The sequence below is a fragment of the Podarcis raffonei genome, chromosome 8, assembly GCF_027172205.1.
Source record: "Podarcis raffonei isolate rPodRaf1 chromosome 8, rPodRaf1.pri, whole genome shotgun sequence".
Lineage (NCBI taxonomy): Eukaryota > Metazoa > Chordata > Lepidosauria > Squamata > Lacertidae > Podarcis > Podarcis raffonei.
Window position 1 is genome coordinate 6,880,698 of NC_070609.1, and position 24,093 is coordinate 6,904,790.

At 47.5% G+C, this 24,093-nt stretch overlaps 1 protein-coding gene across 1 annotated transcript in view; it reads right to left on the reverse strand.

The window, feature by feature from the left end:
* LOC128420260 (SPARC-related modular calcium-binding protein 1-like) overlaps positions 1–24,093 on the reverse strand; it is a 67,004-nt gene that overhangs the window by 14,065 nt on the left and 28,846 nt on the right. The window contains exons 2-8 of the mRNA XM_053401852.1: positions 14,640–14,838; positions 11,522–11,634; positions 9,628–9,727; positions 7,543–7,593; positions 6,104–6,160; positions 1,413–1,490; positions 351–543 (exon numbers count right to left, since the gene is read on the reverse strand). Coding sequence (XP_053257827.1) covers positions 351–543; positions 1,413–1,490; positions 6,104–6,160; positions 7,543–7,593; positions 9,628–9,727; positions 11,522–11,634; positions 14,640–14,838 — 791 coding nt within the window. The remainder of the gene's footprint in view (positions 1–350; positions 544–1,412; positions 1,491–6,103; positions 6,161–7,542; positions 7,594–9,627; positions 9,728–11,521; positions 11,635–14,639; positions 14,839–24,093) is intronic.

Consider the following 24,093-nt stretch of genomic DNA (forward strand, 5'->3'; position numbering starts at 1 on the left):
CAGCATGAGAACAGAAATTGTGCTCTGGCGGCACGGCAGCAGCGGGAGGCCCCATTAGCTAAAGTGGTGCTTCAGGTTAAGAACAGTTTCAGGTTAAGTACGGACCTCCGGAACGAATTAAGTACTTAACCTGAGGTACCACTGGAAATAGCCTTCATGGTGCTACTTTGTTGATGATGGGAGTCCCCCACTTAGAAGCAAAGAAGGTCGTTTAATCCCACCCCCTGAAGTGCAGGAATCTTCTGCCCTACGTGGGATTCGAACCCGCAACCCTGAGATTAAGAATCTCATGCTCCACCGACTGAACCAAGACTCCTCATTCCGGACGTCACGGGTCAGGCGACACTGACCTCGTCGAAGTTCCTGGAACAGGCCGGCCAGTGTCCACCCTCACGCACCAGCAATACCCCGTGGCCTGGTGGCACTGCACGGCCTTATAGGTGCCGTCCCCCTCACACTCCGGGATGAAGGTGCCCTCCTGTTGGTGCTGCCGGGCCTCATCAATAGCCTCTCGCCGCTCCTGCTCACATGACGGCGGGTATTCTGCGGGGGTGAGTGGCGCAAGCAGCCACCAATCGGAACAAAGAAGACAAGTTTAGCGTGTCGGCACCTAACCTCTGGAACTCCCTGCCTATTGAAATCAACAGGCATCTCGCAGCGAGGGAACCACCAGAAGGCCCTCAGAGCTGGACCACAGTGTTGGGCCTAAATGATGGGGCCGAGACGCTCCTTCAGGCATGCAGGGCAGTAGGCACTTAGGGCTTTAAAGATCAAGGCTCTATGTGGGGCTACCTTTGAAGGTGACCCGGAAACTACAACTAATCCAGAATGTGGCAGCTAGACTGGTAACTGGGAGCGGCCGCCGAGACCATATAGCACTGGTCTTGAAAGACCTACACTGGCTCCCAGTACGTTTCCGAGCACAATTCAAAGTGTTGGTGCTGACCTTTAAAGCCCTAAACGGCCTCAAAGGCCCAGTATACCTGAAGGAGCGTCTCCACCCCCATCGTTCTGCCCGGACACTGAGGTCCAGCGCCGAGGGCCTTCTGGCGGTTCCCTCATTGTGAGAAGTGAGGTTACAGGGAACCAGGCAGAGGGCCTTCTCGGTAGTGGCACCCGTCCTGTGGAACACCCTCCCGCCAGATGTCAAAGAGAAGAACAACTACCAGACTTTTAGAAGACATCTGAAGGCAGCCCAGTTTAGGGAAGCTTTTAATGTTTAATAGGTTATTGTATTTTAGTGTTTTGTTGGAAGCCACCCAGAGTGGCTGGGGAAACCCAGCCAGATGGGCGGGGTATAAATAATAATAATAATAATAATAATAATAATAATAATAATAATAATTAGGTTCAGCGAACTTCCCCCCTGAAATTTGACCCATTAAATGACAGCGACGGATCCTGACCCTCACCTGGAGCTTGCTTCACCGTGCGGCTGGGCTTGAAATCCGGAATGATGATGGGAATGAGGAACGGCAAGGAGGTGCCCTCTAGATGGGGGGAGACAGAAACACACACACACAAACACACACACATACAGAGGCACGGACGACAGGAGAGTAGATGTTATGGGGGGGGAACCTCTCCCACACCACCCATCTTTTTCGACACCCTCCCGAACCACTTTGCATCGCTAACAAGTTTCCCAGAAAAAAAACGCTTGCAAGAAAAGAGAGAATGGCAGCCATTTTTGTTGCCGTGATCTCAGGCAATTTCGCGGAGTGATTTCCCCCCCAACAAAAACAACTTTTGGGGGGGGCTGTGACCTGAAAGCCTCAAGCAGGACCTCAGCACAAGAGGCCTAACCCCTCCTGCGATTTCTAACAATTGGCTTTCAGAAGCATTATTTGCCTCAATGTTGTTGGTCCCCTCCTACCGCAAGGTAAGGTAAAGGTAAAGGGACCCCTGACAATTAGGTCCAGTCGTGACCGACTCTGGGGTTGCGGCGCTCATCTCGCTTTATTGGCCGAGGGAGCCGGCGTACAGCTTCCGGGTCGTGGCTAGCAGGACTAAGCCGCTTCTGGCGAACCAGAGCAGCCCACGGAAACACCGTTTACCTTCCCACCGGAGCGGTACCTATTTATCTACTTGCACTTTGACGTGCTTTCGAACTGCTAGGTTGGCAGGAGCAGGGACCGAGCAACGGGAGCTCACCCCGTCGCGGGGATTCGAACCGCTGGCCTTCTGATTTGCAAGTCCTAGGCTCTGTGGTTTAACCCACAGCGCCACCCACGTCCCTCCTACCGCAAGGAGAAGCCTCTAAATGCCATTTTTCTTTTTCTATCTCACTACCCAAACACAGGCGCTAACCTAATATTTTTACTGGTTGTTTTAAAAAGGCTCGTACAACCAATATTATATTTTTTAGGACTGCAATGTTCATGCGAAGGAATAAAAGGTGTTTGATCGAGTAGAAAGTTCTTCCCAATTAACAGAGGAACACTTTTTAAAAATGTTATTGCAAGTCCCTTATGAAGCCAACCAGGCGCCTTGGACTATAACTCCCATCAGCCCCACTCCATGGTCAGGGATAATGGGAGCTGTCATTCAAAATATCTGGAGGGGGCACCACTATGTCTAGCCCTGGTTTATGCTTATTGTTTTCCTTCCAAGGTCACATCCAGACCTGACATTCATCAACTTTAACAGTCATGGCTTTCCCCCAAGTTTCCTTGGAAGTGCAATTGGGGGGGGGGGACGGACGGACTACAGATCCCAGAATTCCCCGTGACTGTTAAAGTGGCAGGCGAGTGCTTTAAATGCCTGGTTTCAGTGTGATCCAAAACAAGTGTTTTGCTTGTTTTCCCATCTACTCAAAAGTAAACCCCCAGGAAGGATAAATGAGATTTGATCTCAGATAACGGTGGGTGGCAGTCTGTACTGATTCATCAACTAAAGCTGCACACACAGAGTGCATTTAAAGTATGTTTGCCCCGCCCAAAGAATTTTGGGAACTTGTTTGCGACAGATGATGGAAATCTGTTATGTACTGAGTTGAATAGGATCCAAAATGCAGCAGTCTGATTGGTCCTAGAACAACAGGATCCAAAATGCAACAGTCTGATTGGTCCTAGAACAATAGGATTCAGAATGCAGCAGTCTGATTGGTCCTAGAACAATGCAGCAGTCTGATTGGTCCGCAGGAGCCACCCAATCCAGCTCCAGGTGGAAGTGAATCCACAACCTGATTGGCCTACGGGAGAATCCTGGAATTAGCCAATCACGTGCAGCCCATTGTGTAAATAATGTATATAAAGCAGATATTTTGGGGGAGCTTTCATTCCTCCTCACCGCTATGAGCTGAATAAAGAGCAGGAAATCCACTCTCAACTCTGAGTATATTTCAAAATCGTAGCTCTACGATGGGGTAAACTATAGACAGACAGCATGGTGCAGTGGTTAGAGTGCCGTCCTAGGACCTGGGAGAACTGGGTTCAAATCCCCATTCAGGAATAAAGTTTGCTGGGGGACCTGGGGCCAGTCGCTGTCTTTCAGCCTAATCGACCTCGCAGGGTTCTTGTGGGCCTTAAATGAAGAGAACCACCTCCGCCACCCTGAGCTTGGAGGAAAAGCTGGTTTGTGGATGCAATAAATAAAGAAGTAAATAAATAGTTCCCAGGATTCTTGTGGGGGGCAGGCGTGTTTTCAATGTATATTGAAATGTATATACCAAGAAAAAAGCACACCAAAAACTCTGGCCAATGTACGTTTCAGTCGTGGGAGAGGTCCCTACTCACAAATCAATAGTCAATAGTCACAAAAACTAATCCATTCAAAAGTATGTGTTCTGCTCGCCAAGTATTGGAAGACACAAGATCTACCCACCGTGGAAGAGTGGCAGATGCAAGTGATTGACTACATGGAGATGGCAGAAATGACTGGCAGAATCCGTGACCAGGGGGAAGAATTGATGGAAGAGGATCGGAAAAAGTTTAAGAACTATCTACAAAAATATTGTAAAATGTTTGAGTGTTAAAATGATGTGGGAGGTGAAGGCAACACGGTATTTGGGATATGGTTAAAAGTTTTGAAAAGAGGAATTTTAACAAGGAGGGGGTATGACTAGAATAATATTATGTCAAAGTATGTAAGGTGGTGTAAAGGTTCGAGATATGGGAAATTAGAGACATAATAACTGGAAATATATAATTTTAAACGAGTTTGGAAAAAGGGTTAGAATTTGCTGAATTGGACGGAAAAAAGAGGAATACAAAAAAGGGGGATGTGAGGAGGTCAGGAAAGAGGGATATGGATTTTTGAAATCTAAAAAGTGGAATTTTTCTTCTTTCTTTCTTCTTTTCTTTTTTTGTTAAGTGTGTATTTTTTGTTCGTTGTTGATGTTTTCGTTTTGTTATGTTTTGTAAAACTTTAATAAATATTTTATAAAAAAAAAGTATGTGTTCTGACAAGGATTACAAACTCAAATAGAGATTACAAACTCATAAAGATATGCATAACACAATAATTCGATAATAATAACTCGACAATAATGTTGAGCCTTATAATTTATCAGCTGGCAGATGGAGACTCCGTTTCAATCACAGAGCAGAAGTCAGAAACCAGGATTAGAAACCAGAACAAGGCCCTGTTTCGATGTATTCACCTTCATCAGCTAATTTTTAAAGGGCCGTGTAAGTTTGAAGACTTTCGGATAAATATATCCTGTTATTCTCTACTTTCTTGGGCTCCATGATCACTGCAGATGGTGACAGCAGCCACGAAATTAAAAGACGCCTGCTTCTTGGGAGAAAAGCAATGACAAACCTAGACAGCATCTTAAAAAGCAGAGACATCACCTTGCCAACAAAGGTCCGTATAATTAAAGCTATGGTTTTCCCATTAGTGATGTATGGAAGTGAGAGCTGGACCATAAAGAAGGCTGATCGCCAAAGAATTTATGCTTTTGAATTCTGGTGCTGGAGGAGACTCTTGAGAGTCCCATGGACTGCAAGAAGATCAAACCTCTCCATTCAGAAGGAAATCAGCCCTGAGTGCTCACTGGAAGGACAGATCCTGAAGCTGAGACTCCAATACTTTGGCCACCGCATGAGAAGAGAAGACTCCCTGGAAAAGACCCTGATGTTGGGAAAGATGGAGGGCCCAAGGAGAAGGGGACGACAGAGGACGAGATGGTGGGACAGTGTTCTCGAAGCTACCAGCATGAGTCTGACCAAACTGCGGGAGGCAGTGGAAGACAGGAGGGCCTGGTGTGCTCTGGTCCAGGGGGTCACGAAGAGTCGGAAACGACTAAACAACAACATTTTCTACGTTTCTCGGGGATAACAACTACCTGTGGGTAGATCAACGTGTGCACAGAAAAGCTCAAGGTAAATGTTGTTTTTCTTACTATTGATTTATGAGTTGGGACCACTCCCACTATTGAAACTTACATTGGCCTGAGTTTTTGGTGTGCTTTTTTCTTGGCGTTTTCAATGTATGGCTTTTGTGTATATGAGAGAGAAGGAGCTCTTCCACCATTTTGGGTTCTAACAATCATAGAATCTTAGAGATGGAAGGGACCCTAAGACCTACAGCCTTGGCTTTGTCATCAACACCCCTCTAACCAATTGAGCTATTTCAGCACATCATATCACAAGCCTTTTGTTAAGTTGTGGGTGAACATATCAGACGACACAGCGATTCTCCAAACAGCTCTTGTTTATTCACAGGCCAGAACAGAACTGAACTGAAGGGTTCAGCCAGCCTGCTTTTATAGAGCTCCAGTACAACGTAACTGTAACAATTTTCTGTAACTATCCAATCACTGAACGTCACTTTCGATCCCTTATTTGCATATGTGGACCTGAACTATCTACAGTATTCCCTTGCTGGCCCAGGGTGAGAACTTCAGTACATAACACCTTTCATATGTGGGGAACCTTTGACCCTACAAGGTTCACTACAACTCCCATCAGCCCCAGCAACCCTGGCCAATGGCCGGGGTGATGGAAATTGTAGTTTGGCAACACCTGGGGGGGGGGGTCAAAGGAGTCAACACATTTGCCATAGTGCAACCAATAGGCCAAGCTGCTCACCGCTGGAGCGGGGAAGTGGCTTTTCAGGAGATGATGGGGGGCGGTTACACAAGAGGAGAGCCACTTACCTTCCTGCTTGTGGGGGAAGGGGCTTGGCTGGGTGGGCCGGGGCTTGGAGCCATCTTCTGCGTTCAGGGAGGAAAAGAGTTCGAAGGCAACTATTACAGAGGTTTTAATGTCATCTACTCTGTCCAAAGAGCGGTGGAGTTCAGAGCTACAGGAGGGTCAGAGTCTGGGGTTATTATTAAGGTGACTACCGTATTTTTCGCTCTATAAGACGCACCAGACCATATGACGCACCTAGTTTTTGGAGGAGGAAAACAAGAAAAAATAATATTCTGAATCTCAGAAGCCAGAACAGCAAGAGGGACCTCTGCGCAGCGATCCCTTTTGCTGTTCTGGCTTCTGGGATAGCTGCGCAGCCTGCATTCGCTCCATAAGACGCACACACATTTCCCCTTACTTTTTGGGAGGGAAAAAGTGAGTCTTATAGAGCAAAAAATACGGTACTTGGTGGAGGATTCATGCCTCGGGAGAGGCGGAAATCCAAAACATGCAGGGAGCTGAACCTGTTGGATTTCTGCCTGCTGAGGGGCAGAAACGGGGGAGTGGAATGTGACAACTGGGCTTGGTCCTCTTCTTAGTAATACCGTCCCTCCAAGATCCATCTATTTAACCCACCCCTCTCCCACGGCTGGAAATGGAACCCAGGACTCTGGGCTCTGCCTCCTGCCCTTCTTGGGCCAGTGCGGGCGGAGAGCAACTGTAGTCACAGAAGTGGATATGCAGTACCCACACCTGCCTGCAGAGAGAGCACCCTTCCTTCCTTAAAGGTAAAGGGACCCCTGACCATTAGGTCCAGTCGTGGACGTCTCTGGGGTTGCAGCGCTCATCTCGCTTTACTGGCCGAGGGAGCCGGCGTACAGCTTCTGGGTCATGTGGCCGCTATGACTAAGCCGCTTCTGGAGAACCAGAGCAGCGCACGGAAACGCCATTTACCTTCCTGCCAGAGCGGTACCTATTTATCTACTTGCACTTTGACGTGTTTTCGAACTGCTAGGTTGGCAGGAGCAGGGACCGAGCAACAGGAGCTCACCCCGTTGCGGGGATTCGAACCGCCAACCTTCTGATCTGCAAGTCCAAGGCTCTGTGGTTTAGACCACAGTGCCACCCGCATCCTTAAGGGACCCTAAAACCTATGTTGGAGATTAGGGAGTAGGAAAATAGGAAACTGTCCTCTATTGAGTCAGATGATTGTCTACACTAACTGACAATAGCTCTCCAGGGTTAGGGGCAGGATTCTGTACCAGCCTTATCTGGAGATGTCAGGATTCAAACTCGGGACCTGAAGCAGACCTTCTACAGCCCTCCCCTCCCCAGCCACAGTCCACCCCATAGCTCTGTAGGTCGGGATTTTAAAACATTATCCCCTTAGGTAGAAATTTTCCGGCCGAGGTGTGGGGTGTGCAATCGGGGGAGAGGATCGGGGAGAAGGGGGCAGCCTTACCTTTCCGAGATGAGTTGGGATCTGGCCACGACGTCCGCACCGTGTAGGACCCTGGAGATAGAGGGGGACAGAAATAGGCAGGGTTTTAAAAAATTAAAAAATAAGTCATCAATAGGTCCTGTTTTGTGTTTCAGTTCCCCTCGGCTCTAATCTGGATTGTTAAATTGTGGGTGAACATATCAGACGACACAGCGATTCTCCAAACAGCTCTTGTTTATTCACAGGCCAGAACAGAACTGAACTGAAGGGCTCAGTCAGTCTGCTTATATAGAGCTCCACTACAACGCAACAGTAACAACTTTATGTAACTAGCCAATCACTGAACGTCACTTTCAATTCCTTATTTGCATATGTGGACCTGAGTGAAAACTATCTACAGTATGCCCCTGCTGGCCCAGGGTGAGAACTTCAGTACATAACATGGATCACCTACTGTTTTTGGGTGGCGGACGCTATTCTTTCAGCTTAAAACAGCTGCACAGGAACTGAGTGAGTGGGAATCTGCGCCAGGAAAAGGTTCCCCAGTTGGATTTCTGCGAGTTAAAAAAATGCAGAAGCACCTCCCTCAACCTTCTTTCCATGAGCGCCCGTGGCAGGAACAAGGGAAATCACTTGCACCCCCTAGATCAGGGGTCAGCAATCTTTTTCAGCCGTGGGCCGGTCCACCGTCCCTCAGACCATGTGGGGGCCCAGACTATATTTTGAAAAACAAAAATGAACGAATTCCTATGCCCCACAAATAACCCAGAGATGCATTTTAAATAAACACACCCATTCTACTCATGTAAAAACACCAGGCAGGCCCCACAAATAACCCAGAGATGCATTTTTAATAAAAGGACACATTCTACTCATGTAAAAACACACTGATTCCCGGACCGTCTGCGGGCCAGATTGAGAAGGCGGTTGGGCCGGATCCAGCCCACAGGCCTTAGGTTGCCTACCCCTGCCCTAGAGGAACTGCAACTCCCAGATTCCCAGCTTTCATAAAAAAAAATTAAGCAAGTTTCTAGCACTTGTGGAAACTGAGATACAGTATGAGGCAAAATATACAGGCACGAATCTTCTCATGTTTTTGTTAGCAACCAGTCAGCTCCCCATTTTCAGTGATTTATTTCCCACTATGGACAGATTTCTGCGGACGCTCTGCGGACGCCCACAGGGGGCTGTAATGGGTAACTGATTGAGGTTGAATCCTGACAAGACAGAAGTACTGTTTTGGGGGGACAGGAGGCGGGTGGGTGTGGGGGACTCCCTGGTCCTGAATGGGGTAACTGTGCCCCTGAAGGACCAGGTGCGCAGCCTGGGAGTCATTTTGGACTCACAGCTGTCCATGGAGGCGCAGGTCAATTCTGTGTCCAGGGTAGCTGTCTGCCAGCTCCACCTGGTACGCAGACTGAGACCCTCCCTGCCCACCGACTGTCTCGCCAGAGTGGTGCATGCTCTGGTTATCTCCCACTTGGACTACTGCAATGCGCTCTATGTGGGACTACCTTTGAAGGTGACCCAGAAACTGCAACTAATCCAGAATGTGGCAGCTAGACTGGTGACTGGGAGTGGCCGCTGAGACCATGTAACACCGGTCCTGAAAGAACTACATTGCCTCCCAGTACGTTTCCGAGCACAATTCAAAGTGTTGGTGCTGACCTTTAAAGCCCTAAACGGCCTCGGTCCAGGATATCTGGACCACCCCCATCATTCTGCCCGGACACTGAGGTCCAGCGCCGAGGGCTTTCTGGCGGTTCCCTGCGAGAAGTGAGGTTACAGGGAACCAGGCCTTCTCGGTATTGACTCCTGACCTGTGGAATGCCCTCCCACCAGATGTCAAGAAAATAAACAATTATCTGACTTTTAGAAAACATCTGAGGGCAGCCCTGTTTAGGGAAGCTTTTAATGTTTGACGGACTATTGTATTTTAATATTTTGTTGGAAGCCTCCCAGAGTGGCTGGGGAAACCCAGCCAGATGGGCAGGGTATAAATAAATTATTTATTTATTTATTTATTTATTTATTATTATTATTATTATTATTATTATTATTAGTTGCAACCCAGGGTCTCCTGCACCCAGAAGTGGGGAATCGTACCTGTACAGTTTGGTGTTTCGTTGAGGACTGACGTTCCACTGATTGGTTTCCCTTCTGGTGTGGAGCACCAGCAATAGCCAGTCTGTTTATGGCACTGAACCTAGGAGGAGAAGGAAGGGGTGAGTGTGTTTCTAACAGGTAAAAAAAGGTAAAGGACCCCTGGACGGTAAAGTCCAGTCAAAGGCGACTATGGGGTTGCGGCACTCATCTCGCTTTCAGGCCAAGGGAACCGGTGTTTGTCTACAGACAGCTTTCCGGGTCGTGTGGCCAGCACGACTAAACCGCTTCTGGCGCTAAGGAACACCATGACGGAAACCAGAGTGCACGGAAACGCTGTATACCTTCCAGCCACAGCGGTACTTACAGACTTCCTGACACAGCTTTAAATGTGCATTATTTATCTATTTGTTTATTCAATTTATATACTGCCCCTTATCCAAGGATCCCAGGGCAGCGTACAACATTAAAAACGTAATTTACATAGCATAATAATAATATTAAAAATAGAGATGGAGTCCATGCCAGGGGGACACATCTAGTATCATGCCACTTTCTATCGTCATGGCTTCCTCCAAGAGAATCCTGGGAACTGTAGTTTGTTAAGGGTGCCGAGAGCTGTGAGGAGGCCCCTCCTCCCCTCAGAGAACTACAATTCCCAGAGTTCCCTAAGCACAGGGGCTGCATGCAAATCACACATTGAAAACACTACAATTCCACGCTAAACAGCCTTGGCTTTCCCCAAAGAATACTTTTGTAAGTTATGTGGCCTTGTTGCTCAATTCAATATTTCCTTTATGTACTGTGGAGAGTGATGCAGAGACATCACCTTGCCAACAAAGGTCTGTATGGTTAAAGCTATGGTTTTCCCCGTAGTGATGTATGGAAGTGAGAGCTGGACCATAAAGAAGGCTGATCGCCGAAGAATTGATGCTTTTGAATTGTGGTGTTGGAGGAGACTCTTGAGAGTCCCATGGACTGCAAGAAGATCAGACCTCTCCATTCTGAAGGAAATCAGCCCTGAGTGCTCACTGGAAGGACAGATCCTGAAGCTGAGGCTCCAATACTTTGGCCACCTCATGAGAAGAGAAGACTCCCTGGAAAAGACCCTGATGTTGGGAAAGATGGAGGGCACAAGGAGAAGGGGACGACAGAGGACGAGATGGTGGGACAGTGTTCTTGAAGCTACCAGCATGAGTTTGACCAAACTGCGGGAGGCAGTGGAAGACAGGAGGGCCTGGTGTGCTCTGGTCCAGGGGGTCATGAAGAGTCGGAAACGACTAAACAACAACATTTTCTACGTTTCTCGGGGATAACAACTACCTGTGGGTAGATCAACGTGTGCACAGAAAAGCTCAAGATAAATGTTGTTTTTCTTACTATTGATTTATGAGTAGGGACCACTCCCACTATTGAAACTTACATTGGCCTGAGTTTTTGGTGTGCTTTTTTCTTGGTGTTTTCAATGTGTGGCTTTTGTGTATATGAGAGAGAAGGAGCTCTTCCAGCATTTTGGGTTCTAACAATCATAGAATCTTAGAGATGGAAGGGACCCTAAGACCTACAGCCTTGGCTTTGTCATCAACACCCCTCTAACCAACTGAGCTATTTCAGCACATCATATCACAAGCCTTTTGTTAAGTACTTTGGCCACCTCATGAGAAGAGAAGACTCCCTGGAAAAGACCCTGATGTTGGGAAAGATGGAGGGCACAAGGAGAAGGGGACGACAGAGGATGAGGTGGCTGGATAGTGTTCTCGAAGCTACTGTACCAGCATGAGTTTGACCAAACTGTGGGAGGCAGTGGAAGACAGGAGTGCCTGGCGTGCTCTGGTCCAGGGGGTCACGAAGAGTCGGACACGACTAAACGACTAAACAACAACAATGGAGGTCCTACCTGCAAGAAGGAGCCGTCTTCATTGCATTCCGGGACGTAGGTTGCGTGAGACTGACGCCGGGACTGTGAGAGGGCGGTCGCTCGGTCCTCCTGGCACCGAGTGAGGTTGGTATCTGCACAGTGGGCGGGAGGAAAGACGCAGCATCAGAAATGGAGCCTGCTGGAGGCATCAAGGGTACCTCTGAGCATGTACAGAGAGCCCTTCTCTCACCACGGGAAAGATGGAGGATCTCAGGCCCAGAGGCAAAATGCGGAATAAGGATAAACGGAAGGGATAACTTTAGGAAATCAGGATGGAAAACCACAGTAAATACAACAGGAAATGGGAACAGAAGATACAGAACATGACATGAACTAATGAATACATAATAAGAAAATGAGGGAGTAAGAGAATTGGGGGGTGTTACTTTAATATATGATCACAGTGGAGAGGTTTTTGAGTGGACAAAAATGGAAAGATTAATTGCTTGATAGGGAGAAATTGTTGTTGAAGTTTGATTAGAGAAAAACTATTGTGGAAATTTATTAATAACAATGGTTATTAATTAATTACCAGCTGATTAATATACTACAGCCTTTTAAATGTGTTTTTTTGGGGGGGCTATTATTTTTGGGGTTTTTTGTTTTAACTATTTATTTGTGTTTTTATCTTGTATTTTTATCTTGGGAACCACCCTGCCACCTTTCGATGAAGGTGTTAACGGAGAAATCCGAGGGCTCCCTTGGACAAAAAACAAGGACGCCAGCCAGGAAGACCAGAGCAAAACAGCAGCCAGTAGGCTTGGTCTTGATTGAAGACTGTCGCGACAGGACTCCCACCTGCCACCAGGTGAAGCAAGATGGAAGCCCTGAACAAAAGAAGACCCCAACTTTTATTAGCTACTAATCCCCCATGCTACATCCCTAAGACTACATCATAACTACATCACAACTACATCATTGACACATCACAAAGAGGAGGGGTTGAGGGAGGAGTTGTGGAGGTAACCTGAGTGTCCTGTCACCTGGCTGGTTCCTCCTTTCCCCCTCCCCATGCGTACTTTCCAGGTGACAGAGGGGAGTTTGCAGGGGAGTTTGCAGTTTCCTGCCCCCAGAGGGAGTTGTTGATACTGCCAAGCCGGCTGCCGGACGATCCATCAACCTCCCGTAGACAGGCAGTATCAGCAATTAGCGACACGAAGCCTCAGAAATAGATTGCCACATTCTTAGGCTGGTGCACACTCCATCAGCAGAATTCACACAGTGAAAGATGCACAGCAGGAGAGCATTTTTCCAAGTTTATTCAGCGTTGATCAGAACAAAGGAAAACATGACTGCCTGTTTCGGTATGCTCAGGCAACAAGAGGAAACGAAAGCAACTGAAAACATAAACATCCTGTGAACAGGAAATACGCAGACTCTGTGACTCACAAAGCCTGCTCCTTTTTAAGGTGGAACGGAAATATCCTAACATCGGGAAGAGCTGATCAGTGTCCTTTGTTTCAGTCCATACTGAATCCACTTCCATATGCAGGTCCTTTGTGAGTGTGATGGTCTTCTGTCTAGGACCATCAAGGTTGGCATGCCAACTGGGTAGAGTTCAGTGAGGAAGTGTTGGTACGCTCAGGGAAGTTTCATTAAATGAAGCGTCGTGTATGTCGTGTGTGATATGTCGTGTGTGAGTGTGTGTGTGTCGTGTTTGTACAAACTGAATGATTGGGGGGGGTTCCTGCAACAAAGGATAGTATATCATTCTAATAAACAACAACAACAATTAGAGAACTCCTACTGGACTTTTTGTCTAAAAGGAAAATGAATTGATCTAAGACTTATGAGTTGGGAGATTGTGAATATATTGCCTAACAGAAAGTAGATCAGTTGGATGTCATCCTAGAGTGAATATTAAAAAAAAAAAAATTTACGTAATGGACAGATGGCAGTCCCTTTTATTTTTCCTCTTTTCTTTGACTTTTTGGTTTTTCCTTTGGTGTTTTTTTCCAATTTTTCTCTTTCCCTTTAGGTTAGTTTCTTTTATCTTACAGCATTATGAAAAATCAAATTAAGAAAGTTATATCATATTACAAAATCTGGAAGTAAGAATTGTGGGAGGAAATGTGGAGTGATGGGAACGTACAGTCATATGTGGTGGGATTGTCCGTTAGTTAATGAATTTTGGAAACAGATTGGTATAGAAATATCGGGAATTGTGGGTAGGAAGGTGGGAATATCTAAATTAATGGTTCTTATTAGTCTGAATAAAGGTAAAGGTAAAGGTACCCCTGCCCGTACGGGCCAGTCGTGTCCGACTCTAGGGTTGTGCGCCCATCTCACTTAAGAGGCCGGGGGCCAGCGCTGTCCGAAGACACTTCCGGGTCACGTGGCCAGCGTGACAAAGCTGCTCTGGCGAGCCAGCACCAGCGCAGCACACGGAAACGCCGTTTACCTTCCCGCTATAAAGCGGTACCTATTTATCTACTTGCACTTAGGGGTGCTTTTGAACTGCTAGGTGGGCAGGAGCTGGGACCGAAAGACGGGAGCTCACCCCGCTGCGGGGATTCGAACCACCGACCATACGATCGGCAAGCCCTAGGCACTGTGGTTTTACCCATAGCGCCACCCTCGTCCCTTATTAGTTAAAAACAAAAGAGGACTGCAAATGGGTAAAATTGATGGTAATTGCAGCCAGACAGGTTATAGCGAGTAACTGGAAAAATGTAGAAGAGCTAGGGGTGAACCAATGGAGGAAAAAACCGAATAATATTATAATTTTAGAATATCTTAACTGTGAAGATACACAGAATGAAAGGGTTTAGGATCAGTGAGAAGGAGGAGGATTGGTTTGAGAAGATTTTGAATTATTTTGGGTAGGTTTGAACAATTTGGGGCAATTAAAATGTTAAAAGTTAAATAAACCTTGTGGATGGAGGAGTATTAATGTATATAAAATTGTACATATGGTTGATATGAATATGTTATTATTGATTATGTATACCCAATGTATCAGTTGCCTGGGGGGGTTTCACAGTTTGTGTTTTGGTTGTTGGTAAAAATTAAAAATTTTAAACATTAAAAAAAAAAAGCGCTTCCCTCTGTCCAGTCCCCCACCACTAGGCCACGCTGCCAAACCTTCTCTACCTACAGTTGGGCTCTCGGTGGGCCGCCCCACCACAGCGGAAGCGAGGCAAGGCTTCGAGGGAACGCTCGCGGCATCGAGCTTTCTGGAAGGCGCACGGGGACTTGTAGAGCTTCCCGTCGGAGGCGCAAACCGGGCGCCCGCGTTCGTGAGGACATTCCAGCGGGCATGCAGACTCCTCTGCGTCGCTCTCGGAGATGATGAACTGCAATGGAGACAAGGCGGGCATCAAACAGGGCGCAGAACAACACCAGTTATCTTGTTTTGTTTATCCGTTTATTACCGTATTTTTTGCTCTATAAGACGCACCAGACCACAAGACGCACCTAGTTTTTGGAGGAGGAAAACAAGAAAAAAAATATTCTGAATCTCAGAAGCCAGAACAACAAGAGGGATCGCTGCGCAGTGAAAGCAGCAATCCCTCTTGCTGTTCTAGCTTCTGGGATAGCTGCACAGCCTGCATTCGCTCCATAAGACGCACAAACATTTCCCCTTACTTTTTAGGAGGGAAAAAGTGAGTCTTATAGAGCAAAAAATACGGTAAATTTCTGCACCGCCCTTCATTCAAGGACCACAGGGCGGTTTGCGATATGTTGCAGGAATTGATGTATAGTTTGGGGGGGTTGCCCCTCCAGCAGATATCATGCACATGCAGCCCACTACCAAAACCAGCACAATCGTTTTTGTGACTTTTGTGATTTGTCCCCACAAAACACTTCATCGCAGTTTCTTCCTATCTATTCCAAGGGCCTTTGCTGCACCATACCAAATGTAAGAATTCGCTGATAAATGCATCTATGTACTGGCTCACTGATGCATTTATCGGTGAATTCTTACATTTGGTATCGTGCAGCAAAGGCCTACTATGTACTTGCTCACCTTGCCAACCTAGCAGTTCGAAAGCACGTCAAAGTGCAAGTAGATAAATAGGTACCGCTCCGGTAGGAAGGTAAATGGCATTTCCGTGCGCTGCTCTGGTTCGCCAGAAGTGGCTTAGTCATGCTGGCCACATGACCCAGAAGCTGTACGCCGGCTCCCTCGGCCAGTAAAGCGAGATGAGCGCTGCAACCCCAGAGTTGGCCACGACTGGACCTAATGGTCAGGGTCCCTTTACCTTTACTGGCTCATCGGGAAAACTTCAGAAATTCATATAGACATGTGAGCTCAGCTGCTCAGCAGCCCCTCTGCCTGAGTGATAATTCCTGGCATCCTGATACCTGAGTGCCAGACAGGAAGCCATTCCAGAAATAGCAAACCCAGATGAAGACAAAAGGGTGTGATTAACTTGGCTGGGAAACAGGGAAATGTAAATATCTCTTTTACTTCACTTGACGGATGTTTGGTGGAGGGCAAGGAGAACCATGGGGCAGGGTCCAGGATGCTCAGATTACGGCCACCAGACCTCCCCTTTCATGATGTAACCGTGATGTATGAGTGATGTAGTTTGGGGGGGTGTAACATGGGGATGAGCAGCTAATAAAAGTTTGGGGGCTCTTTTGTTTGGGGCTTCCATCTTGTTCCACCTTGTGGCAGGTGGGAGTCCTGTCACGACAGTCTTCAATCAAGACCAAGCCTACTGGCTGCTGTTTTTCTCTGGTATTCCTGGCTGGTGTCCTTGTTTTTTGTCCAAGGGAGCCCTCAGGTTTCTCCGTTAACAGTTATAAAAACACACAAATGGACACCATGGCACCAAGCAGCAGTTCAGGCCAGATTGCTCTGTACATAGTTAACAACGAAAACCGTTCCTGTTTATCAGTCACCGTGTCCAAGACAACAGACATTCTCATCATTACCACCAGGGATTTAATCGCCACCGTCTCAAGGCGAGTTACACATTATCTGATTAAAGACAGTCAAAAGCACAAAACAATAACAAACACATTTAAAACAAGACTGAAACCCTAACAAGCGTCAAGTCCTGTTTATCCAGCTGAGAGAGCCTGCCGGAACTTTTTTTTTTAAAATTAATTTTTATTCAAATTTCCAATAACCATTCCATTTATAATTTAACATCCAATTTAACTTATACATCTTTTAGACTTCCATCAGCCTATCTGACAATTTTCATATTTATCACAACTTCTCACATTTCCTAAATTTATGTTGCACTTTAACAATCCTTATTTTATCTTCTCTTTTAAGCGACATTCGTATCTATTCTTTTCACAGAGCTTCCTGAAATCCAACAAGCGTTATTTCCTGATCACACACAGTTTTGATATACTCTGTAAATTTATTCCAGTCCTCGGTGAATCTCTGATCGCGTTGGTTTCGAATTTTTCCAGTTAATTTGTCCATTTCTGCATATTCCATCAGTTTCATTCTCCATTCTTCCCTCGTTAGCATTTCTTCCTGTTTCCATTTTTGGGCCGGAACTTTTAATATCTTGCAACTGTTTCCCGAAATTGGAGATAGTGAAAACCTGCCTATCTTGAGAGGGATACTATTCCGCAGAAAAGATGTTGTTAAAGTTATTAGTAATAAGCATTTCATTTATGAATATAAAGCAATTGCATATATATTATTTGTAAGATATACCAGCAATTGCATATAAAAAGATTCAGACTAATGTAAGTCTTTAAGCAAAATGTTTTTATTTGTGCCTTCTTGAGCTGCTTTGTCTGGTGTCTAGGGCTGCCATACGCCTGAGATTTCGAAAGCGGAATTGACGTCCAGGGGGAATTGACGTCCAGGCGGCACTCTGTCAGGTATATTAGAAAAGTCAATTGAAAAATCGAACAACTCTGGGGTTGGTCTAAAAAAAGCTGAACAATTTCAGTGGTTTCCTAAAATAAAAGCTCAATCTTAAAAAGCAGAAACATCACCTTGCCAACCAAGGTCCGTATAGTTAAAGCGATGGTTTTCCCAGTAGTGATGTATGGAAGTGAGAGCTGGACCATAAAGAAGGCTGATCGCCGAAGAATGGATGCTTTTGAATTCTGGTGTTGGAGGAGACTCTTGAGAGTCCCATGGACTGCAAGAAGATCAAACCTCTCCATTCTGAAGGAAATCAGCCCCGAGTGCTCACTGGAAGGACAGATCCTGAAGCTGAGACTCCAGTACTTTGGCCACCTCATGAGAAGAGAAGACTCCCTGGAAAAGACCCTGATGTTGGGAAAGATGGAGGGCACAAGGAGAAGGGGACGACAGAGGACGAGATGGTTGGACAGTGTTCTCAAAGCTATGAACATGAGTTTGACCAAACTGCGGGAGGCAGTGGAAGACAGGAGGGCCTGGCGTGCTCTGGTCCAGGGGGTCATGAAGAGTCGGACACGACTAAACGACTAAACAACAGCAGCAATGTTGGGGTCATCCTAAAATAAAGCTCCACAACTTTCAGGGTGTCCTGGTTTTTACTTTTTGAAAGATGGCAACCCTTCTGGCGTCAATCAAAAGGTGGCGGACGAAGGTGGCACCTATGGAACACTGAGGAATGAATATTCCGAAGCGTCTCATTGGCTGTAGCTGAGTGATGTTGGATACAAAAATGGCCTGAGGGATAGCTCCGTTGGTAGAGCATGAGGTTCTTAACCTCAGGGTCGTGGGTTCGAGCTACAACTTGAGAAAAATATTCCAGCATTGCAGGGGGTTGGACTAGATGATCCTTGCGGTCCCTTCCAACTCGAAAATTCTGATTATGTATACACAAATCACAGCTGAATTAAAAGAGGCGGTTATAATGAGAACTTTTTTTGTGTGCAAAGGTCAGTAGAAGTCGTTGTTGTTAACCTCCAAGGAGCTCACGTAGGCTTACCTGCTACTCCCCTCCGGATTTTATCTTCACAACAACCTTGTGAGGTAGGCTCAGAGACGGCGATTGGCCTATGGCCATGGGTGAATGGTGATTCGACCCCTGGCCTCCTTAGTCCAACTCACAACACCCCGTGAGCGCTTTTGATTCAGATTTTTGTGGCATCAATTAAGTGTTTTAAATTTGTTGTTAGCCACCCTGAGCCCGGTTTTCTGAACCGGGAAGGGTGGGGTATAAATAAAATTATTATTATTATCATATTATTATTATTATTATTATTATTATTATTATTATTATTATTAAATTGTGCTGGGTTTGCCCATGTTCGCCTTTGGCAATGCCACAACTCCATTTGAGGTGGTCTCTGAGCATGTGCAGAGTGCCCTCCCCTCCCCACTAAGTGACCCCAGAGAGTCTCCTCCACACACCAAGAATTAGGGGGTTTCTTCCAGATTAGAGGGTGGTGGCTTGAGCTGAGAGACTCAGCCATTACCTGACGCCCTCTGCTTTGGGGCTGCTGGGAGTTCTAGCCCACAGCGCCTGGATGGCACCAGGTAATGGCGAAGACCACGCTAGAAATTAGGCGCTGGGGAGGGGGCTGTACCAAGCAACCTGCTACCTCCGTCAAGGGTCCAAGAAGGCATCTTTCGACTGTGGAAAGGGAGACCAGGCCGCCCACTTTTTCACTGTATCCCAACACTGAAGAAAGAACTGTGCGTTTTCCTAGCGGTTGGAGGATGGATGGCAGCTAACAGATTGAGGTTGAATCCTGACAAGACAGAAGTACTGTTTTTGGGGGACAGGGAGCAGGTGGGTGTGGGGGATTCCCTGGTCCTGAATGGGGTAACTGTGCCCCTGAAGGACCAGGTGCGCAGCCTGGGAGTCACTTTGGACTCACAGCTGTCCATGGAGGCGCAGGTCAATTCTGTGTCCAGGGCAGCTGTCTACCAGCTCCATATGGTACGCAGGCTGAGACCCTACCTGCCCGCGCACTGTCTCACCAAAGTGGTGCATGCTCTAGTTATCTCCCGCTTGGACTACTGCAATGCGCTCTACGTGGGGCTACCTTTGAAGGTGACCCGGAAACTCCAATTAATCCAGAATGCGGCAGCTTGACTGGTGACTGGGAGTGGCCACTGGGACCACATAACACCGGTTCTGAGAGATCTGCATTGGCTCCCAGTACATTTCCGAGCATGATTCAAAGTGTTGGTGCTGACCTTTAAAGCCCTAAACGGCCTCGGTCCAGTATACCTGAAGGAGCGTCTCCACCCCCATCGTTCAGACCGGACACTGAGGTCCAGTGCCAAGGGCCTTCCGGCGGTTCCCTCATTGCGAGAAGCAAAGCTACTGGGAACCAGGCAGAAGGCCTTCTCGGCAGTGGCGCCCGCCCTGTGGAACGCCCTCCCATCAGATGTCAAAGAGATAAACAACTACCTGACATTCAGAAGACATCTGAAGGCAGCCCTGTTTAGGGAAGTTTTTAATATTTAACGCTGTACTGTTTTTAATACTTGATTGGGAGCCGCCCAGAGTGGCTGGGGAAACTCAGCCAGATGGGCGGGGTATAAATAATAAATTATTATTATTATTATTATTATTATTATTATTATTATTATTAGCAGGATAGAGCTTGCTTGTTGGAACACAGACTCTGAGCAGGTTTGTGTGCATGTGTGTGTCTGAGTTGCGCACATTCTCACAACAAGGAAACCGACTCGCACGCCCCTCTCCCCTCCCCAGAGTTCCCCATCTCTTCTTGCAATCGCTCACCTGGTCCTCTTTCCTCCACGCCCCCCAGCCCTGCCCCACTTTCCTTCTCTTCCCACCTCCCCTCGCTGCCATTCCGCCCTGCCCCTAGGGGGTGCCGTACGAACTGTGTACCTTGGCAAGCATTAGGGCCGGCCGGTGAAAGGAGTTGGTTTAACTAATTGCCGTGTAAATAAACACACAGGGGGAAGGCGGCCAATCAAAAGCCGGTGACGGCTCAAGACCTAATTTTTGTTTGATGTACAAGGAGACGTGGATTTTTTCCCCTCCTGGCAAGAGCCCAGACCGCAGGCGTGCATTTTGGGGGGGCTAGGGGGGTTACCGGGGGGGGGCAGGGAGCTGGTGTGCCCGTGTGCAAAAACACAACCACTTTGAACAGCTGTAGAAAACGCCGTGGGCTTAACATTTTGCACACCCCTTGCTTCCATACCCTCTGACATTCGTCGGATGAAAATAGGGACATTTCTTCTTCTTCCTTGGCCATCAACTCTGCCAGGTGTGGCTGATGGGAGCTGGAGTACAACCACATCTGGGAACCCCCCGCCCCAGTTTTCTTGATCGAGCCATGTAAAAGGGTAAAGGGACCCCTGACCGTTAGGTCCAGTTGCGGACAACTCTGGGGTTGTGGAGCTCATCTCGCTTTACTGGCCGAGGGAGCCGGCGTACAGCATCCGGGTCATGTGGCCAGCATGACGAAGCCGCTTCTGGCGAACCAGAGCAGTGCACAGAAATGCCGTTTACCTTCCCACCAGAGCGGTACCTATTTATCTACTTGCACTTTGACGTGTTTTTGAACTGCGAGGCTGGCAGGAAGTTTTCTCGATAGAGCCATGTAAAAGGGTAAAGGGACCCCTGACCGTTAGGTCCAGTTGCGGACAACTCTGGGGTTGCGGCGCTCATCTCGCTTTACTGGCTGAGGGAGCCGGCGTACAGCTTCCGGGTCATGTGGCCAGCATGACTAAGCCGCTTCTGGCGAACCAGAGCAGTGCACGGAAACGCCGTTTACCTTCCCGCCAGAGTGGTACCTATTTATCTACTTGCACTGGTGTGCTTTCGAACTGCTAGGTTGGCAGGAGCAGGGACCGAACAACGGGAGCTCACCCCGTCGCGGGGATTCGAACCGCCGACCTTCTGATCAGCAAGTCCTAGGCTCTGTGGTTTAACCCACAGCGCCACCCGCGTCCCATGTACGTGCTTGCAAACAGCCGCAAGGCAGGCAGGAGCACAACAGGTGCAGTTCTTCCTGGCATGGAGACGCTGCCATGGGATATAGCACTCTGAAGCTGCTGAGCTTTTAAAGAATCCTGAGAGCTGCTGTTTGCTAAGGGTGACCCCCACTCCCTTCCCAGAACTATAGTTACCAGAGTAGATTAACAGCTGGTCCTTCTTCCCAGGGAACTCTGAGCTAAATCCTGCCTCCGACGAAGTTAAGCATCAGCAACAACCTTAGGCCTCCGGGTGGAAAACTAATACCTACAGGACTGCCTCTCCTGGTATGCCCCGCGGAGGACCTTAAGGTCCACAAATGACAACACCTTGGAGGTCCCAAGTTGCAAGGTGGTTAAATTGGTCTCAACTAGGGCCAGGGCCTTTTCAGTACTGGCCCCGACTTGGTGGAACGCTCTGTCACAAGAGACTAGGGCTCTGCGGGACTTGACATCTTTCCGCAGGGCCTGCAAGACAGAGCTGTCCCGCTTGGCATTTGGTTTGGACTCTGTCTGACTCGTTTATGTTTTCCCTCCTCTATTGTTTTGATCTATGGGCTACTTTTAAAATGAGGCTGCATTTTAAATGGCATTTTAACCTGTATTTTAATTTTTTTTTCTTTCTTTTTCCTATTATGTTTTTACAGTGGTACCTCGGGTTAAAAACTTAATTCGTTCTGGAGGTCTGTTCTTAACCTGAATCCGTTCTTAACCTGAAGCACCACTTTAGAGGGGCCTCCCTCTGCTGCCGCGCCACCGGAGCACAATTTCTGTTCTTATCCTGAAGCAAAGTTCTTAACCTGAAGCACTATTTCTGGGTTAGTGGAGTCTGTAACCTGAAGCGTATGTAACCTGGAGCGTATGTAACCCAAGGTACCACTGTACTGTAATTTTACTGGTGTTAGCCGCCCTGAGCCCAGCTCTGGCTGGGGAGGGCAGGGTATAAATAAAATTTATTATTATTATTATTATTATTATTATTATTATTATTATTATTATACACACACTCTCTCTCTCACTCCAGAGCCAAGGGGGCAGGCGACCCCCTTTCTCCCTTCCTGCTCCCAAACAGCCATCCATTTCAGCTGTGGGTTTCTCCAGCAAAGAGAAGCTTGTTGTGGATTCCCTCGGGGCGGGGCGGGATCAGGGAGAGCCCCCCTCGTCCTCTGCCAAAACCACCAGCCCAGCTCCCCTGCCGAGAGACTGGGGAGCCCTGCCAAAGCAGGCCGCTTGTCTTCTCTTTTCCACACAACCCAGCGCTGCTCAATTTTTTATTTACGGACCTGAGGAGTGTCTCTTAGCTCGCTTGCCCGTGCGGAAAAGCAATGACCGCATGCAGGCTGATACAGATGCGGCTCCCTGGCCTCGTCCTCTATCTCCCCTCGCTGCCTCAAATACCCTAGAGGAGGGAACTATATATTTATTTCTGGGTCCGACAACATGGATCTTGCCAGTATGCCCGGGCAACAAATTATTCCATTTCCCTGGCGTTTCTCCCATTGTTCGTTTTCACACCAAAAGCCACTTCTGGAAAACAAATGGAGCAGTGTTCATTTCTGTGCTCCCTGATTCCAGAATCAAATATATCTGTTTAACCCGGGGGGGGGGACTCTGGGTGTAGCGGGATGCAGTTCTTTCCTACTGTCTTAATGGGGGGGTTCTTTTTTGGGGGGGGGGAGACAGAAGAACGCAGGTGCAAAAAGGGAGGGGGGAGAGGAGAGAAACAACGTTGTCCAACGATGTCTGCCATTGTGCCACAACACACCTGACTAGTGTAGATTAAATTTAGTGTGACATGCAAGTTTTGTTGTTTAGTCCTTTAGTCGTGTCCGACTCTTCGTGACCCCCTGGACCAGAGCACGCCAGGCACTCCTGTCTTCCACTGCCTCCCGCAGTTTGGTCAAACTCATGATTGTAGCTTCGAGAACACTGTCCCACCATCTCGTCCTCTGTCATCCCCTTCTCCTTGGGCCCTCCATCTTTCCCAACATCAGGGTCTTTTCCAGGGAGTCTTCTCTTCTCATGAGGTGGCCAAAGTATTGGAGCCTCAGCTTCAGGATCTGTCCTTCCAGGGAGCACTCAGGGCTGATTTCCTTCAGAATGGAGAGGTTTGATCTTCTTGCAGTCCATGGGACTCTCAAGAGTCTCCTCCAGCACCAGAATTCAAAAGCAGACATGCAAGTATATTGGTCAAAAAGCCACAGTTCTGTAGTGCACAGGTAGCGTAGTGGGAAAGGAACATTAGAAAATGAGGTAGAAGCACCAGCATTATAATCAGGAAAACGAACACAATATTCCCCATCTCTGAATGCGCCCTAGATAGGCCTTTGGCCTGATCCAGCAAAGATGTTTTCATGTTCCTATGCGGTCTCCAGGTCAGTGAAGACGACCAATCAAAGTTATTTGATCTGCTGACGCCTCCGCTTTGTGTTGCTACGCTTAACGAAATTTTACTCTTCTATATCACTGTTCTTCGACCTCAGGTCCCCAGACGTGGTTGTTGGACTACAATTCCCATCATCCCCAGCTAATGGTCACAGATGATGGGAGTTGTAGTCCAACAACCACATCTAGGGACCCAAGATTGAAGAACACTGTTATTATATCGTTGGTAGCTAATCGTGGGTATCTACACCCTACCCAGCACGTTTGAGGAGGGCTGGATCGTGCTCACTGCTCATTCCAAATACTAACCGGTGCATTACAATACTGAGCACCGCTGCATGTCAACAAT